Here is a 19,043-nt window from a genome sequence, read left to right as displayed (position 1 = left end):
GTCAACAAGGCCAATTAAACACGCCCACCTTCTTCTTCCCAGAATCCATAGCTAGCTCAAGGACCAAAAATCAGAATCTGACTAAAGAGCTCGAAATGGTAATAGAATGACAATTTTTTTATCTTTTGCCGATAATTGGCAGCGTTGCGCTCTTGTTTGTGATGGAAAAGTTGATATGTCGCATTCAAATGAGAATGATTAAATTTTACTGAAATATTACATATTTACAGCTCCCAAGTTTTTTGGGCTTATTTAGTAAACGGTTCGACATTATGTATACCATCATGGTTACAGGCACTGATCTTGCAAAGTAAGACCATACTGACCTGCAGCAAATATCATATAATCACACACAAATTGGGATCTTCAAAATTGCTTTATTCGTCAAACATGAGCTCCATGTTTAATGACAATTAATCGATACACAGAGGCCTGTTTCTACCAAATATGAAGGAAAACCTTTCTTCTTAAATTAAAAACAAAACCTGCCTTACATTTGGAAACAGGACCAGCATGTCCGCTAATACATTTTGTGCACTTGTGTTCTCAATATAAAAGAGTACAAAGCATAGTTTTCTACATTCAGAACCATAAAACCATTAAAAGGAAAAAAACACAATTTCAGCTAAATTACTTCAGAGAATGAATACACTTCACCCATGGGGGGAATATCCTGTTTAAGATCAGGAACCCCTGTGCAACAAACCGTGGACTTGGGATGAACTGCAAATGATTCTACTGCAGAGGAAATGTGCACAATATTCACGCGCCATCTCAGCTAAAAACGCCCTAAAACCGCGCCCAATGTCGGAGTGTATGCGTCCGTGTCCTTTAGTATCAGGCGTTAATAACACTCCCGCTGTCCTGGGAGGACTCCAGAGATTGTGACGGTGTACGGAATGACACATGCCTTTCTCAGCCGACCCTGGAACAGAAATGTCTGGACTTTTGGGGTGCAAGACGGGACAGCCGGTCCCAGACCTGTCCCGGGGCACCCAGGGGGTGACTGGGACCCTCTCGGTCTTTGGCGAGAGGTGTACACCCCTCATACCGCACGGGGAGAAAAACGGAGAACAAAATTAAGCAAAATCACCCAGAGTGCCCGGCGAACCTGGACGGCGCACACTCACACAGACTCAACCGTGGAATACTGAAATGTCTGAAAACCGAAATGTGTGTCGGACGCATTGACTGACATCACCAGTTCTCTTCTGACACCGTCCGGCCAGGTAACCGACGGTGGAGCCTGACCCGCCCGCATGTTGCTAAGCGATCATTTAAAGTGTGCGCAAACGTGCGGAACAAACAAATATCCTTCCAAAATGAATGTCCGGTCGATTTTCTGCTAACAGGAAATCTTGAAATGTTTGGCGAAGCTTATAAATGGTCTTACTCTTACAAGGGTTGACCCTGATAGCTCTGCCAAGCACAGCTTTTAATCAGAGTTATCAACTGTAATTTCAGACACTTTAATCAAACTTAACAAAGAGGAGATGATTTTAGAGGGGTCAGTCAGCCAGGCTTTAGGGCAGGCCCCTCCTGGTCCTATATGGCTGGGACAGAGATCGTGTTATTTACAGGTTTGTGAGCATATGAAGACCAGCGCTGACACCTTCCCTCTCAATCACCCGCACCTGAGCCCTGCCACACACCAAACCTGCAGGTAAACGTCCGGCTCTGACATCATCTCCCTTCTTAGATGGTTTCTATCCTCTTCTTACTTTGCTTTATGAGAACCTCATATTGGTACTGTTCCTAACAGGATATGACATCACAAGCCCCGGTGATCAGTCTCAGATAAACAGCCGTTTGTCGAGTTCTACAGGGATTTGGAAGGGGTGTGAAGCTCATATTCCAGCATAATCCTCCTATAGGCCAGGAGGACTAATATTCAGCACAGAACAGCACTGAGAGCTGGGACTGAACGACACCATGGATTCTGTACACCCAACCGAATGCTCAGCTTTGTGTTTCTAGCGCTGAAAGTGGCCTCCATTCGGCTGGAGCCAGAACATTCCAACTTGACAGAAGTCATGAATATTAATTAAGGGGGCGTGGTTGCAGTGGAGGTTCAGTCATTGGGCGCATACTGTATTCATAAACTGCAACGCTGCACCAGAAACTCCCGCTACGGACCAAAACGGAAAGGAAGAAGAATATGGACGGAAAGCTAGAGACGGACATCTGGTGCCTATAGGTTATTTTTGACTGACCTCCACTACGTAGAAGGAAAAGAAAGTTTGGAAAAAAAACTGCAAGAGAGCAGAATGTGGCATCTCCACATGTGGCAAAGGGGAAGTGGACATTTACATTTAACATGATGTGAAACGGCTTCAGGTTCTGCTCGTCAACACATCGCTGCAGTTACTCAACGTCTCCTCCCGACTGGAACTCTGTGAAAGTGCTTAACTGGACCCCAAGCGCACAGCCAGCGCTGTGGCCGGACTTCGGCCCGGTTCGCGCGGGTAAAGATCAAACAGCTGTCTGCTGCTGGGACAGCCTCTCAGCAAAACACAGCAGGACAACGTGCTTGCATAAGATATGTGTGTACGTGTGCGTGTGCGTGTGCTTCAGCTCAAGCTGACGTGGAAAGCGTTGCCATTGGTTACTGAAAATAGTTCACCTACAGACTCCTAATGAAGCCTAAGAGTAGGAACCATCTTTTAAAAGCGACTGTAAGGCTTTGCTGTTAACTGGTTTACATTATAGCTTCTAATTTCGCACACAAACTGGAACAGCATTGATTATGCCCAAGTGTGTCAGCGTTCACAGACCACCACAACAGGTGGTCACCCCCCCCCCCCCCAACATAAAAGCCTGCTCAGACTACTGCCCCTCCCCGTAAATATACATTCTACTCAAACCATTTTCAATGCTGGTTAAGAAAAATACATTTAGTCAGTCTAAGCACACAGTGCAGGTTAGGTTCTTTGGATTTTGTTTTGTAATTTACTGTACTGCTACGCTGAGTTCAGGGTGCTGATTAGGGAAACCCCCCCCCCCCGCCCCCCAAATGAGAGTGTCTGTTCCCCCTCGGCTCGGCTCTCCATGGGGCATTGCTCCACTGGGACACGGGCGCTCGTACGCAAGCGCGGCGCCACACTGCTGCGTCACGTCCAAACAGGAAGTTCCCCTTATTCGACCGCTTGTCACGTCCAAACAGGAAGTTCCCCTTATTCGACCGCATGTCACGTCCAAACAGGAAGTTCCCCTTATTCGACCGCATGTCACGTCCAAACAGGAAGTTCCCCTTATTCGACTGCATGTCACATCCAAACAGGATGTTCCCCTTATTCGACTGCATGTCACGCCCATTTCCTCAGTTCCAGGCGGAAACGAAAGTGACTCATAATGGAGTAACAGAAAAAAGGAACAACCACCCCCCCCCCCCAAAAAAAACCCCCGAAAAACCCCAAACACACATAAAACAGCAGATGTGAAACAAAATGTCAGAAGCATGTCTCCGATGCGCCCGTGGTGCGGAACTTCACTGGGGGGGGCGGGGCTTAAGCGCCCGCTCGCTATCTGCTTCCCGCCGTTCGCCGCCGGCGGAGCGCCGTCTCCGTGCGCCGGGGGGGCGGGGCGGGCGTGGCCGGCCGGCGGGTCTGCAGGCGGCGGGGGGGCGTGTCCTGGCCACGGTGCCGGGCGAGGGCCAGGGGGGCGGGGCCAGGGGCGGGGACGGCGCCCGCCGCATGCGTGCCATTGGGCAGCGAGCCGTTCACCGCGGTGTCCATTTTGCCCTCCAGCTTGACCAGCCGCTGCAAGATGTCGTCCAGCAGTATGGCAATCGTCCTCTTCAGGTCCGCTGGGAAAACACAGAGAGAGAGAGAAAAACCGCCATTTTCAGAGTCTCAATACGCCCAAACCGCCACGACTGCCCAGCTCCCCACCAGCAGCAGCGCAGTCCTGCTGCCACACCGCCCGCTCCCAGAAACAGGCCAGAGGCACCACTGGCACAGAAACACAAACACAAACATCGGCCGTGTAGTATGGGTAAGGAACTTGTCTTGTAACCTAAAGGTCGAAAGGTTCGATTCCTGGGTAGGACACTGCCATTGTACTCTTGAGCAAGGTACCTAACCTGCATTGCTTCAGTACATATCCAGCAGTACAAATGGATGCAAGTCGCTCTGGATAAGAGTGTCTGCTAAATGCCTGTAACGTAATTAAAAAGGTACTCAAGACTTAGGAGGAGAAGATCCAGGACAAAGTGCACCCGCACCCTAAGTGTGTTTACGTGTTTATTGGTCGTGCAAAGTTCAGTAATTATCACCCGGTTCAAACTTCTGCTCTTTAGCTGCTAACCCCTCACTCCCTGAAGTAGAGAAAGCCGATATTTACCCAAGAGTGTCTATTTCGGTTCAAGGAAAAACAACTATGTAGTTAAAGAAGAGAAAAGAAAGCAGATGATTAACATTTTAATTCAGCGCCCACGTGTACCCGAGCCGCTCAATATCGGACAAAAAAAACTGTTTTTGCCCACAACGCCCTCAGGGCTCAAAACAGTTTATTTGAACCAGAAGCTGCCGCTGGGTTTCGGCAAGGCTATCTGTCAGAGCCACTCTTCACTGTATCTGACAGCATAAAAAGCTTTTATTGAGATGAAATATCCACAAAAGAAGATTGAAATCCCGAACGGAAAGATCTACGCCCATTCAGCCCAGAGCTTTCAGCCCTCAGATGGTTTAGCGAACATGTTTACAGACAAGCGGCCGATATTTAGCGTTTGGATACGTTTTCCCTCCTTCGAGCGCCCCTGTGTTGGGCCGGCTTGTCTCCGTGTTTTCACAGCACGCAGCCGGGCCCCTTAAGGCAGCTTTAGCAGCGCTTACAGGAGTCTGATGAGGACAGAGCGCACTGCGCAGAGCTCAGCTTACACATCGCCGCGTAGCGGGGCATTATGGGGTAGCGGGGCATTACGGGGTAGCGGGGCATTACGGGGTAGCGGGGCATTACAGGGGTAGCGGGCATTACAGGGGTACGGGCATTATGGTAGCGGGCATTACAGGGGTAGCGGGGCATTACAGGGGTAGCGGGGCATTATGGGGTAGCGGGGCATTATGGGGGTAGCGGGGCATTATGGGGTAGCGGGGCATTATGGGGGGGCGATAGCGGGCGTTTGGGCGTACGGGCATTATAGGGGTTAGTGGGGTGGGAGGGGAGGGGCAGGGGCATTATGGGGTAGTGGGGCATTACAGGGGTAGCGGGGCCGTTACGGGGGTGCATTGTGGAGGTTTCGGGGGCATAGCGGGGCATTGCGGGGGGCGTTACGGGTCGGTTTCGGGGCGTACCTTGCCCCGCCATGGAGGGGCCCTGGGGCCCGGCGGCCTGCCGGCTCTCCTCGCTCAGCACGCGGACGTAGCGGTGGCTCAGCTCCAGGATCTGCTGCCGCAGCTGGGCGCTGCTCTGCCGGCCCGGCTGCTGGAAGGTGTAGCGCAGGAGCAGCAGCCCCCAGATCAGCCCCGAGAGCAGCAGCAGCGCGCTCAGCTTCTGAGACATGTTCCTGCGCAGGAGGGAGGAGCCCAGCATGGCCCCGCCCCCTGCCACGCCCACGCCAGGAGGGAGGGGCCACACACGGGCGAGCTCAGGTGAGTACGGCACCGACCTCAATCTCTGGTCCTAGAAAACAAGGCAACAGGATTTCTCTCAGTGTTATTTTATGCAGGTTCTCCTACATTCATATTAATGAGGAAGAACAGAAGTCCGGCTTCTCCCAGGAACATACACACCGAGCACAGTAATACCTCACGGTGAGATACTAAGATTTGAGCTCATCGCTGTTAACCCCCCCCATCCCCCCCAGCTCGCAATTTTCCTGGAGCCAGTCAGATTCCTCAGCAGACCCAAGGGAACGTCATCAGCAGCCAATCCCGTGAGGATTCAGGCCGCTGAGGGTCCTTGTCCCTCGCTGAGCAGGGATTTCTGAGCAGGCAGGACGCAGAACAGCCTGCACGTTTCCCCAACAGAGATACAAGTAGCGCAGCCTCACGTGACCCATGACGAGAAGTCACGTGACCTGTGGTTCACAAGACCTTGCTTGCTCCTTTGCCACATTGCCCCCCCCCGCCCTTCCTGCCACACCCACACTTGACTTCCTCTTTTCTGACAGGCTGTTACACAAAGTGCTGTAAAGAGGTTTTTTTAAAGAAAGAAAAACAGAGGTTCAGAGTTTTCCTCCATTGCAGTGCACAGCTACAGCACCCCTGTGCATGCCATCTCATGCACCGCATGCTTCAACTCGCATTTTAACATGCATGTTCATCCAGCGTGTTTTAGCCTGAGCATTTATCCAGCATGCATTAGCCTGCGCATTTTAACCTGCATGCATTAGCCTGCGCATTTTAACCTGCATGCATGAACCTGCGCATTTTAACCTGCATGCATTAGCATGCGCATTTTAGCCTGCATGCATTAGCCTGCGCATTTTAACCCGCATGCATTAGCCTGCGCATTTTAACCCGCATGCATTAGCCTGCGCATTTTAACCTGCATGCATTAGCCTGCGCATTTTAACCCGCATGCATTAGCCTGCGCATTTTAACCCGCATGCATTAGCCTGCGCATTTTAACCCGCATGCATTAGCCTGCGCATTTTAACCCGCATTACATTATATTACAGGCATTTGGCAGACGCTCTTATCCAGAGCAACGTACAACAAAGTGTATAACCATAACCAGGAACAAGTGTGTCGAAAACCCTAGAGAGAAGGACCGTTCCAAGTGCAGGGAACAACCGCATAGTTCAACCTGGACCCTGAAGGATAAACTGATTAATACCAACACAAACGAGAACAGCAACAACGCAGTCAACGCAAAAAGCCTGCATTAGCATGCGCATTTTAACCTGCATGCATTAGCCTGCGCATTTTAACCTGCATGCATTAGCCTGCGCATTTGAAGGAGGGAGGGGGCGTGTCCTGGTGCAGACAGGTGTGGGCGTGTCCTGGTGCAGACAGGTGGGGGCGTGTCAGGTGCAGACAGGTGGGGGCATGTCCAGGTGCAGACGAGGGGGCGGGTCTGGTGCAGATGGGAGGGGGGTCCTGGTGCAGACAGGAGGGGCGTGTCCTGGTGCAGACAGGAGGGGGCGTGTCCAGGTGCAGACAGGTGGGGGCGTGTCCAGGTGCAGACGGAGGGGGGTCCTGGTGCAGACGGGAGGGGCGGTCCAGGTGCAGACGGGTGGGGGCGTGTCCTGGTGCAGATGGGAGGGGGTCCTGGTGCAGACGGGAGGGGGCGGTCCTGGTGCAGATGGGGGCGTCAGGGCAGAAGGAGGGCGTGTCCAGGTGCAGACGGGAGGGGCGGTCCAGGCAGACGGGGGGGGGTGTCCTGGTGCAGACGGGAGGGGGCGGGTCCTGGTGCAGACGGGAGGGGGCGTGTCCTGGTGCAGACGGGAGGGGGCGGGTCCTGGTGCAGACGGGAGGGGGCGGGTCCTGGTGCAGATGGGAGGGGGCGTGTCCTGCAGTGTTACTGACCCGAGGGGGTGTGGGGGGGCACAGCTACAGGATCTCCCACAGCAGTGATGGCGATGCACAAACAGCCTCATCACAGCATTTCAGCGTCCCGCTGCGGCAGCGCTACTGCCGCATGGAGAACGCGTGCTGCATGCCGGCTGCGCTGATGCATTCTGCCTGCATCTGCTGCAGACTGCTCCTTATCACAGGCTTCTGCAATCAGTCACATGACTGCACAGCAAGGGCACTCTGTCAGCTGCTCCAGGACTTCAGATCTCTCAGACATTGTTTGCACACACACACGCACACAGAGACACACATATGCACAGGCAGACACACACTCATGCTCACAATCACAAACAGGCACACACACACTCACAGACATAAGCATGCATACACAAACATACACACACATGCACACACAGACACACTCACAGTGGGTTTTATTCTCAATTCAAACTGATAAATTTCACAAGGGCACCGAGTGAAGCTGGAAAGTCAGAACTGACGCAGTAAGTGAGGAGTAGAAGAGTAAAAATAAAATGCTCACTGTGACGCCTAAAAATGAAAACAGTTCCAGCCCCAGCTGACAGTGCACGTCAGAAACACACAGCAGCTCACAGTCCACCGTCCCGCCATCCCCTGCGCCGCTCGCGACGCGCACGACCGGACGTGGGATGCTGGCGTGGGGCTTTCAGGGCAAAGACGCTTAGCCTCTGTCCGGTAAATTATTCAGCCACCTGAACGGGAAACCCTGGACGCGCCCCGTGTACAGCAATGTGCGCAAACAACTAGAGCGACCCTGCTACTGTAGGTCTCCTGGTAACGCGATACTCCACTGAGAACCGACCGTCCTTGCGGTCCCTATGGAACTGTTATGATTATCAGTTAGCACATGCCCCACCACCCACCCGCCCCGAAGACCGATAACAGAGATTCATTAGAAGGCCACACTGACGCATAAGCCCGCGTGGCTGCATGGCTGAAGGACAATGGTTAACTGCGCACTTTTACGGCTCTATCATAATCTCCCTGTATTCGTGTGTGTGTCAGAGAGAGAGAGAGACGGTTACTCTGCAGAATCTGCAGAACACACTCCGCGAGGAATCATGTTCTGTCCAAGATAAACGCCGGTAATTTACGTAGGGGGCGGCTAGGATGACCAAACGCCTAAGTGACAGGCTTTAAAACCCAATTCCAAAAGTTCCAATCCAAAATCGGACTTTAGAGCAAATTCCACTCCCAAACTGCCTCTCTTACACAATCATCTGTGTTCGTAATAACGATAAATAAGGCCGCCCCATCTCTATCACACACACGTCTTGTGTCCCGAAGAAAAGATTTTCGTGACGTTGATGATCCCGATGTCTGACTACATCAAGGTCATCTTTGGCGTCAGTTATATATGCTTTTCTAAAAGTGGCTCCAGAGATGAGAACTACCGGATGGTGGGGTGAAAAACAGCTAAGGTTACCTGATACAAACCCAAGTATGTTCTTCACAAGGTTGCAAAACCGTCTAATCAAATGCGACTACAATCTAGCGTCTGTTCTATACCTGCAGCATGACACATCGCATAAGTAAATAAAAAATAAACTGAATCATACAGTGATCTTTCGAGAGAGCTGGCGAGCATTAGCAAGCAATTTTCGTTCAGGTATTATCACTTCACGATACATCTTGGGACTGTGCATTTTTCGTGAAAGTAGCTAATGTTTAGTATTAAATCTGTGAAATATGAGCAGTGTTATGTTAGCTTACTTGCAGGCTAAAGATCCAAGTTAACTTGGCTATCTGCGTTAGCAAGCAAGCAAACTGTTAACGTGAAAACGACACACAAACAACTAGCTAGGGAATGCTAGCGACCTACTCCAAAAAAAGAAGAAAAAAACAATAACATACGAAACGGAAATATTTGTCCGGCAATTTCGGTCCTAAAAAACACATCCGACACTCAATCTTAAGTCGTTCCAGGCAGGATACTGGAGGCTTACCTTCTATGTCATGATGACAGTTTGATCCACGACTTTCAGCTCTGCCAGAAAAGCAGGGGAAGCTGGGTGGCTAACGATACAGACCGAAAAGCGTTTTTACTACGTCAAGCTAGCGGTGTGGCTCGCTAACGACCTGGATTCTTCACGGGCTAAAAGAACCACTAGTACGTCAGCTGCCTACTTACCACTAATGAAAACAGACTTCATATGAATCAATCCGCTGTATATACTTCTCCGTATGGGTACATTAATCAGACAGATCGCCCATGAGAATGGTCCAGTTTAGCCAGCTAACCACCCGTTTCACCCAATCCAGTCGGTGCGTCTGCCGCTACGTGCTACGTCATCATTCAGCGCTAGAGTGCGTGTGTTTGATGGGAAATGTATTTTGCCTGACTAATGTAAGTTGCCTTCACACGTATTTTTTGTCATTTAGTAAATTAAGCTAATTTAGGTTACGCAATTGTGGGTTCGTCACCATATTGCAAGTTAATAAGATAACTAATTACAAATTATCTGCTATCTTAAATATTCCATAAAAACAACGCATACAATTTCGAGAGCAATTCAGGAGATTGAACTAGGCCTACATGGTTTTACAATAATAGCATCATGCTCTAGAATTTTGGCGATTTGAGGTTACTTCTGAAGTTATATAGGCGGAGTGTACATACAATCTATGAACCCATGAAACGTAGCCTACCCGTTGTCCTGCCTTGTTTGTATCAGGTGGCGTTCCTCTTTCTGTCCATCTTTCGGAGTTGACTGCATGACACCTGCGTTGCTCAGCAACGCCAAAGCGTCGTGCACCAGTGTTTGCAGGGAGCGCGCTATCATCGCCCGGAGCGTTTGCATACATATCCAGCCCAGAACTCCTGCCGTAAGAAGACACTGTGCTAGACAGTAGGCTATTCATAGTTCAACGATGGAAAGATTACGCATTGACAGAGACTCGGCGGTGGCAATTGACGAATACCTGGAGTACCGGAGGTTCGTAGCAAATGTTAGAAACGTTTCTGTTTTTCTTTGAAAATGATTTGTTTGAATTTAGCCGACTGCGCAAGAGTAAGCCTTGCGCTCACCTATCGATGTAACGTCACCAAACACTCGCTTACCAGTGTTTCGTGGCCCTCCGCGTGTCGCAGCTGGAATGAGAAACAATCAAAATTGTGTTAATTTGGCGTGCTTTTTACGCTGCTGCCTTAGACTATCTCCACCTGCCAGCTGGCATTCGTTTCTAGCTGCATGTCACATTCTGTTAAGTTACGATAGCACTCGTCGTAGCCCGTTGAACTTGCTGTATTGCGTATTTAACTTGTATACCCTCATTTCGCATGATTTATTTATAGACTAAATTACCTGGTTGTATATATTAATGAAGTTATGGCTACATGAATCACATTCTGCTACGGGCAAGGTCAGGGAGTACTAAATAAACAATGAAATTGAATATAAATACTTAACTACAAATGATGTGACAACATGTAAAGACTAATTTGGCCCCCAGCTCCACTGAACTGCAGTAATATGGACAGGCATGGACCTGGAGGTTCGGGGGAAATTTAAACGGGAGCAGTCTTTGGCCTGGAACGCACGCAAGCAGGCAGCCAGAGACGCAGCTTCTGTGCGTCAGATTCTGTAAATTTACCCAGGCTTGGGGCAAATATACATTCAAATTTATGTTCCCTTGAAATGTGTGCTGTTGACTTAACAATGGTGATGTGTGCTGGAGAATGGTTAAGGAGTACGGTCTTGAAAAATAAATAAATAAAAAATTCAGTTTGAAGTAAAGGGGGTGAATTTGAAGGGGGGGGGGGGGGGGGTCAGTTCTGAAATTCTCATAGAGCATTATTGGGATTTTCAGTTCACTAATTGAATAGAAATGAATTTCTGTTCGTGAGGTTTTGGCGGGTTTGGGGCAGAATTGGGTTATGCCCCACAGGATCGTCGGGGACGATGACGGAGGCAGGCTCTTCACCCCTGAGGAGTATGAGGGCTACAAGAGGAAGGTGCTGCCCACGCGACTGCGGAACAGGCTGTACGTCAGCTTTGGAGTTCCCGGGGGAATAGACTGCAAGCTGATTGGACCAGAGACGCCCTGCTTCTGTTCCCATAGGTCAGAACCCTCACCTCCCTGATATCCTATTGGTCAGAATTCCTTCCAAACACCCCATTGGTCAGGACTGTCGGCATCGTCCTAAACTCCCCTCTATGTAGTTCTCCATGTGCAGAATGTCGTATTGTAATCAATGAAACGTGAAATGCCCAGAGTAGATTATGATTTTTTTTTTTTGGTGTGTATAATATGTTTCAACTCAGGGAGTCTGTTGAGGGACTTGCCTTTTTCAGTACTTTTTGAAAAATTACAATGAAAGTCTAAATGGTTTTATTGCACAACAACATTACATTATATTGAACTGTACAAAGTAATTGGAGAAACAAGCTAATCAAGGCTTTATCCCAGCGGTGAAATAGCATTGCGCTTCAGAGCAGGTGGCGCCATCATCCTGCCGGAGGACTGCACTGAGCCTGATTTCGCTTCCCTTCAGGTACAAACAGCACAAGACTGACTTTGAGGAGATCCCCCCGGAGAGGCCTCTGGCACTGCCGTGCCGGGTCCCAGGGTGCAGGTGTGCCTCTTACCTGTACGTACACCTCAGCGGGTCGCAACCTGTGCGCTGCCGGTGCAAACACTCCGCCCAGGACCACAGTGAGGCACCAGGACACCTGTGCAGGAAGTGTGAGTGTTTATGAAGAAGGTTCCACAGCTCATACACCTGTACAGAACTACACAGCCCATACACCTGTACAGAACTCATACACCTGTACAGAACTACACAGCTCATACACCTGTACATAACTGCACAGCACATACACCTGTACAGAACTACACAGCTCATACACCTGTACATAACTGCACAGCACATACACCTGTACAGAACTACACAGCTCATACACCTGTACAGAACTGCACAGCTCATACACCTGTACAGAACTGCACAGCACATACACCTGTACAGAACTACACAGTCATACACCTGTACAGAACTGCACAGCACATACACCTGTACAGAACTGCACAGCTCATACACCTGTACAGAACTACACAGCTCATACACCTGTACAGAACTCCACACCTGTACAGAACTCCTACACCTGTACAGAACTACACAGCCCATACACCTGTACATGACTGCACAGCACATACACCTGTACAGAACTACACAGCTCATACACCTGTACAGAACTACACAGCTCATACACCTGTACATAACTGCACAGCACATACACCTGTACATAACTACACAGCTCATACACCTGTACAGAACTACACAGCTCATACATCTGTACAGAACTGCACAGCTCATACACCTGTACATAGCACACTCCAACACCTGTACATAACTGCACAGCTCATACACCTGTACAGAACTGCACAGCACATACACCTGTACAGAACTCCACAACTCATACACCTGTACAAAACTCATACACCTGTACAGAACTCCACAACTCATACACCTGTACAAAACTGCACAACTCATACACCTGTACATGACTGCACAGCTCATACACCTGTACAGAAGTGCACAGCTCATACACCTGTACATAACTGCACAGCACATACACCTGTACAGAACTACACAGCTCATACACCTGTACAGAACTGCACAGCTCATACACCTGTACAGAACTGCACAGCTCATACACCTGTACATAACTGCACAGCACATACACCTGTACAGAACTGCACAGCACATACACCTGTACAGAACTCCACAACTCATACACGTGTACAAAACTCATACACCTGTACAAAACTGCACAGCTCATACACCTGTACATAACTGCACAGCTCTTACACCTGCACAGAACTACACAGCTCATACACCTGTACATAACTGCACAGCACATACACCTGTACAGAACTACACCTGTACATGCTCTCTGCTTCACCTGCAGGCTCCGCCTGCTCTGGGTTCCGCAGCCCGTACACCTGTGGGTGTGGCCAGCCCGGCCACGCCCACGAGACCCTGGTGGAAACGCGGGAGGAGCGTCAGGCGCGGGGCAGGCCCATGGGGCGGGATGTCCCATACGCTGCCATGGGGGGGCTCACCGGGTTCAGCTCCCTGGCGGACGGGCACCTCCGACTGGACCCCAGCGGGATCGGTCAGACCATAGACGTGCCACAGCCACACATACACTAGAGCAGTGTGTCCATAGACATATCAGCCACAGGTGCAATAGAACAGATCATACCATAAATATTTCCACCATGGAAAAACCACAACAGGTCATATCCACAGGCATGTCAGTCACAGACAACAAATTAAAAATAATCAATACCATAGATATATGAGCCAAAGATTCCACACATGAATTTGTCCACACATATATGCCAGTCACACACCGCAGATATCTCTGCCACAGATTATGTTAATGGCCAACTGTGATTGATTTGAAAGAACTGTCTTACGATGATGCCGTGCATATACAGAGGTGTTAGAAGGGTTAATTCTGCTCAGAAATGACCCTTTACACAAACACAGTACCTGAGCTTGTGTTCACCTGCTCTGTTTACCTGTTGGGTGGGTCAGTATACTGAACAGGATAAACCTGCTGTTTGTTCAGGAGCATGGTGGTGTGTGTGTGTGTGGGAGTGTGTGTGTGTGAAAGAGAGAGAGAGAGTGTGTGTGTGTGTGTGTGTGTGTGTGCACATAGTGTGGTTCACAGAAGTCTTATCAGACTCCCAAAGGAAAACAGACTGTGTTTACTGTGTTGACAGGGAGTCAACAGGGTGTGATGGAGACAGTGCTCAGTTGCAAAACATCCTACTGGATAAGCATTATGTGAAACTTGGGTTCTCCGTAATACAGTGTAATCACATTTTGTATCGTTGGAAAGCCGAAGTCATGGGGAGCAAGGTGGTGTCTTTAATGGTGGGGTGCTGACTAAAGGTCATGGTACCTATGGGTCAGCGCCCAGCCAGATACAAAGTGTGCTGTTACCTGTTACCTGTGATAATAGATGCTTTATGAACCTGTGTTCATACAGGTGCCCACATGTCCACTGAACTGAGCTCCAGGTTTGAGGAAGCTTGCAGTCTGCAGACTCAAACTTCAGGTGGGAAGCTCTGTTTCACACCAGTAAAATGAGAAATGAGGTCTGAGAAGTACTCAAGCTCATCACTGCTTTAGAATGAAACAGATGTTACTGGGAGGAAGAGTGATACTGTGTGTGCGTGCGTGCGTGAGAGTGTGTGTGTGTGTGTGTGCGTGCGTGTGCGTGCGTGCGTGTGTGTGTGTGTGTGTGTGTGCGTGTGTGTGCGTGCGTGTGTGTGTGTGTGTGTGTGTGAGAGTGTGTGTGTGTGTGTGTGAGAGTGTGAGTGTGTGTGTGTGTGAGAGTGTGTGTGTGTGTGCGTGTGTGTGCGTGCGCGCATGTGTGTGTGTAAGAGTGTGTGTGTGTGTGTGTGCGTGCGTGTGTGTGTAAGAGTGTGTGTGTATGTATGCTTGTGTCAGTGTGTCTGTTTGTGTCAGTGTGTAAATAACAGATTACTGATGAAACCTGGGTGGATTAAAAGTACGTTAGTGTCTGCTCCAACTGCCAGTTTCTGCTGCACAGGTGCAGGTGCGGGTGCAGGTGCGGGTGCGGGTGCGGGCGGGAGTTCGGCAGCAGAGTGCGTGACGGACCTGAGGACCAGGGAAGAGCGGGACATGGCGTACTTCGAGGCGCGCTACCAGGAGCGGGTGAGAGCGGCGTTCCGGAAACTTCCGCCCAAAACCTGGGGACTCGCCTGGGAGAACACAAACCCCGCCCATTTTAAAGCAAAAAAAAAAGTTTTACATATAAAAAGAACGAGTTAAAGATCATATATTGTGGCACTGTGCCAAGCTCTGCTGCACATTATCTGAGGCTGTTATGGTGAAAGATAATCGCTGGTGTGTGCTTATTTTAGCTGTCTTGCAGCCCCTGACTGTTATGTTTTAACAATTATTATTATTATTATTTTGTGTTTCAGCTGAAAATGGAAAAAGCTGCAAAGCACAAGGCCTCATCATCTAAAGGAAAAACATCATCTGACCGTTCCCACAGGAAGTGAGCCATGCCCGCATGCCGCCTCATAGTTCTTACAGGAATTGAGACACAAAAAAAAGAAGTACTTTGTCCAGTACAGCTGTTTAGCAAAGACCTAGTCTACAAAGTGGAATTCAGATTCTATGTAATCATTCTTGTAGTGCACATTAAAAACGTCACACTCTTTGTACAGATATTTTGCCCAGCACGCCAACTCAAAAGGACAGCTGATTCCACCTATTTCTGATTCATCCAAGGAATGTACCATCTAATAAACTGCGGCTTGGCCGTTACTGCTCTTCTGCACCGATCAGCGAACACAGCCGTTCGAAATCCGAACAGTTACGTTACAAAAATACAGCCTGTAGTACACTTACTTCGCCTGTAGGGGCCAGCACTGCTACAGGCCTTTTTCACGACAGCATCTTTTGACAGCCGTTGCGACATTTTCAGTTGAAACCGAAGCGAGGCCCGCCAGCTACGGACCGACAGTGCTCAGTCACGGCGCACTGCGTTCAGCTAGGCGGAACAGGCGACAAGGAGAGACGAAGGCGGGAAAAAAGGGAGGAAAACTGGAAGTGCCTCCGACTCATAGTCCAATATGGTCCCAAAGAACAGATATTTTCAATTCTCAAAACTCCTATGTATGCTGGTTTTTGCTACAGCCAATTTCTTTCTTCATTAAGGTTGTCGAACACGTGTTTCAGCTCTTTTTTATTTTTTTCCTTAAACTTCTTAATCCAGTACAGGTTTGGCTCACAACCGTTTCCTTGGTCTTTGAATTCTTCATTAACGATCAAATGGTTAGTTTTTGTGGCTCCACACTTTCACCAATTCAGAGCCTATTCATTTCAGTCTTTAAATTAAAAAAATTAAAATTTTTTTAACCTCTTTATGTAATCGTTTGCAATGTAGCACAATAAGTGCAATGTGAATCTGGGACTTGGACCGAAATAGAATTGACCTCTATTCATCATGGCATGGATAGCTATTTCTGACAATGTGGCTTAAGAGGGTAAATAATCCCTCTAAAGCATGAAAAACACTGTCCAATTAAGAAAAGAACTACCGCCTCACAGTTGTATGCCTCCACCAACCAGTAGCCATATAAAATGTCATCACTTCATCATTTTATCCTATTAGACATTTGTGTGAAACTTTGTCATAATTAGCGTATGAGTTCTTGAGTTATGGCCAAAAACGTGTTTTGTGAGGTCACAGTGACCTTGACCTTTGACCACCAAAATCTAATCAGTTCATCCTTGAGTCCAAGTGGACGTTTGTGCCAAATTTGAAGAAATCTTTTTAGAGCATAAGAGTGCTTAACGACATTCAGCCAATCGGGACACGTCCTTTGCTTCTGGACCAGCGAGTGTCCAGCGCTGCTCCAAGCCTGTATTTTAAATGGCCGAGTCCCTGTCACTGCCACCAAACCAGGCAAGTTCTTCCACACACGGACAAATCTCTGTGAAATAAACCTGCATACTACCTGCATAATACTACTGCGTAATATGTAATATACTGCAGGTGGAATTTACCTTTAACTCATTTCCACCTAAAACAGATTTAAAATTAAAAAAAGACTTTCAGAATAACGAGGCCCGTGGATTGCATACAGGAGTGGGGAAATCTGACCGCCGTTGCCGATGAGATCCAGAGGAACGCGAAGGCTTCTCAATTCCTGGGGAGAAGAGAACGGCTACATTGCGCAGTATTTTATTTCACTGAAAGGCGAGGGGCGAACTGAGTGAGAGCAGAGCCGAGCCTCTTCAGCCCGAAATAAAGAGCGCATTTCGCCTCGCTTTTACCAGTCATGTTGTGGAGGCTTCGCCGGGGTCGGAAAAATAAGACAAATGCACATCGCAATTTAAAATCGTTTTAGATGACTCACGAAAAGTGGCGTTTGTTAAAATAAAGTAAGAAAGACAAGTGACTTTATTGGATGACGAGATGACGAGAAAACAGGGGGAAGATGGATCGAGCGATTTAAAGCTTTTATGACTGGTGTGGGAACTGGCAGAGCGACCTGCTAAAATGCCCGGGGGAGGCGCGGCCGGGTGCAGGTGGGGGCCTCGCGCTCTTCGATCCTGGCTGGCGTTCAGCGGGCGCCGGGCCAGCTCCCGCGATTGGGCGATGCGCCCGTCGGACCAAATTGACATCATTTAGAGCTCTGCTCCGACCGAAAGTGTTTTTCTTCTTCTTTCCGTTCCATTTTAGAAGAAGCGCAAACTTTCTCTTGGTTCCACAATTCAGTCGCACGGCACACGGTGGGCCATTCCATCACACCTCACACATTCAGTACTTTCACTGTCCCAAGAAGGGAAATTCTCTTCATAGCTGAGAGTGAAGATGTAAAAACAATACAACAACCATAGCAGACATTCACACACGCTACACACACGCTACACACACGCTACACACACGCTACATACATGTCGGCCGGTAGCCCAGCGTTTCCAAACCGCTGTGCCGCGGCACTCTGTGCCATCAGGCGAGGTCAGGTGTGCCGCTCAAAAACTCCTCTTCAAAACTCTTTTAAAGTTCAAATGAATTTAAAAAAGGAACAAATTAATTTCATGAATTTAAATGAACAAATCCCATTCACAAAAGCCTAAATAAATGTCATTAAAAAAAGCATATCGCTTAATTAAAACCCAAAGAACACTCAGGCCCACCGTTCCCACGTCACATCTGCGTCAGATTTGGGAAGAGTGCCGCAGAGGTGAGGAAACACTGCCCTGCAGGGTGCAGCTTCTCGTCTTGAGTGGCAACAGAATTTTCACACATGCACACACACTCTCTCTCACGCACACGCTCACACACACTCTCTCACACACAGAGACAAAGACTCACACATACAGACACAGCCTCACACAGACACACTCTCTCACACACACACACACACACACACGCACAGACACACTCTCTCACACACGCACACACACACACACACGCACAGACACACTCTCTCACACACGCACACACTCACACACACACACCCACAATCACATGCACAGACACACTCTCTCACACATACACACACACACACACACAATCACACGCACAGACATACTCTCTCACACACATTCACTCTCACTCGCACACATACACACACCTCTGGAGGAAAAGTGGAATGTGTGTGTGACTGCATAAAAAACAGAGAAAGAGAGACAGAGGGAAGAATAGGGCAAAGAACAGGTGCTGACAGGGAGGGTGACGGAGAGAGAGAGGGGAGAGAGAGAGGAGAGAGAGGGAGAGAGGGAGAGGAGAGAGGGGAGAGAGGGGAGAGAGAGGGAGAGAGAGAGGGAGGAGAGGGGAGAGAGAGGAGAGAGAGAGGGAGAGAGGAGGAGGGGAGAGAGAGGGAGAGAGAGGGGAGAGAGAGGGAGAGAGGGGAGAGAGAGGGGAGAGAGAGGGGAGAGAGAGAGGGGAGAGAGGAGGGAGGAGAGAGAGGGGAGAGAGAGAGGGGAGAGAGAGGGGAGAGAGAGGGGGAGGAGAGGGGAGAGAGAGGGGAGAGAGAGGGAGAGAG

General features: G+C 49.2%; 2 protein-coding genes and 1 long non-coding RNA gene across 7 annotated transcripts in view; 1 reads left to right on the top strand and 2 right to left on the bottom strand.

The window, feature by feature from the left end:
* Positions 1-357: 357 nt before the first annotated feature.
* On the bottom strand, positions 358-10,358 carry ccdc126 (coiled-coil domain containing 126). 3 transcript variants are annotated; one of them, XM_064349185.1, is made up of 3 exons: positions 10,146-10,358; positions 5,292-5,619; positions 358-3,805 (listed from the first exon to the last, which is right to left on the bottom strand). In XM_064349185.1, exons 1-3 carry the CDS (start codon positions 10,356-10,358, stop codon positions 3,522-3,524), a joined length of 825 nt encoding a protein of 274 aa, XP_064205255.1. In that variant the 3' UTR covers positions 358-3,521. The 3 variants fall into 3 exon arrangements, with proteins under 3 accessions (XP_064205255.1, XP_064205257.1, XP_064205256.1); XM_064349187.1 differs by lacking the exon at positions 10,146-10,358 and adding an exon at positions 9,628-9,762; XM_064349186.1 differs by lacking the exon at positions 10,146-10,358 and adding an exon at positions 9,443-9,749.
* fam221a (family with sequence similarity 221 member A) lies at positions 10,292-15,827 on the top strand. Of its 2 annotated transcripts, none has more exons than XM_064349183.1 (8): positions 10,292-10,432; positions 11,385-11,558; positions 11,992-12,182; positions 13,406-13,612; positions 14,498-14,566; positions 15,065-15,189; positions 15,462-15,538; positions 15,711-15,827. In XM_064349183.1, exons 1-8 carry the CDS (start codon positions 10,368-10,370, stop codon positions 15,787-15,789), a joined length of 987 nt encoding a protein of 328 aa, XP_064205253.1. In that variant the 5' UTR covers positions 10,292-10,367; the 3' UTR covers positions 15,790-15,827. The 2 variants fall into 2 exon arrangements, with proteins under 2 accessions (XP_064205253.1, XP_064205254.1); XM_064349184.1 differs by having other exon boundaries at positions 10,329-10,432; positions 11,365-11,558.
* The window catches only part of LOC135262233 (uncharacterized), a 52,690-nt gene continuing 45,709 nt past the window's right edge, over positions 12,063-19,043 (bottom strand). The window contains exons 5-6 of one of the 2 annotated variants that reach the window (XR_010332153.1): positions 15,133-15,236; positions 12,079-12,169 (exon numbers count right to left, since the gene is read on the bottom strand). This is a non-coding gene — a long non-coding RNA (uncharacterized LOC135262233). Of the gene's footprint in view, positions 12,170-15,132; positions 15,237-19,043 lie in introns of both variants that reach the window. The other variant, XR_010332152.1, reaches the window with a different exon arrangement.

Source organism: Anguilla rostrata, chromosome 8 (genome assembly GCF_018555375.3).
Source record: "Anguilla rostrata isolate EN2019 chromosome 8, ASM1855537v3, whole genome shotgun sequence".
Taxonomy (NCBI): Eukaryota; Metazoa; Chordata; class Actinopteri; order Anguilliformes; family Anguillidae; genus Anguilla; species Anguilla rostrata.
The sequence above is the reverse complement of the archived record's forward strand: the minus strand, read 5'-3'. Positions and strand labels throughout refer to the sequence as shown.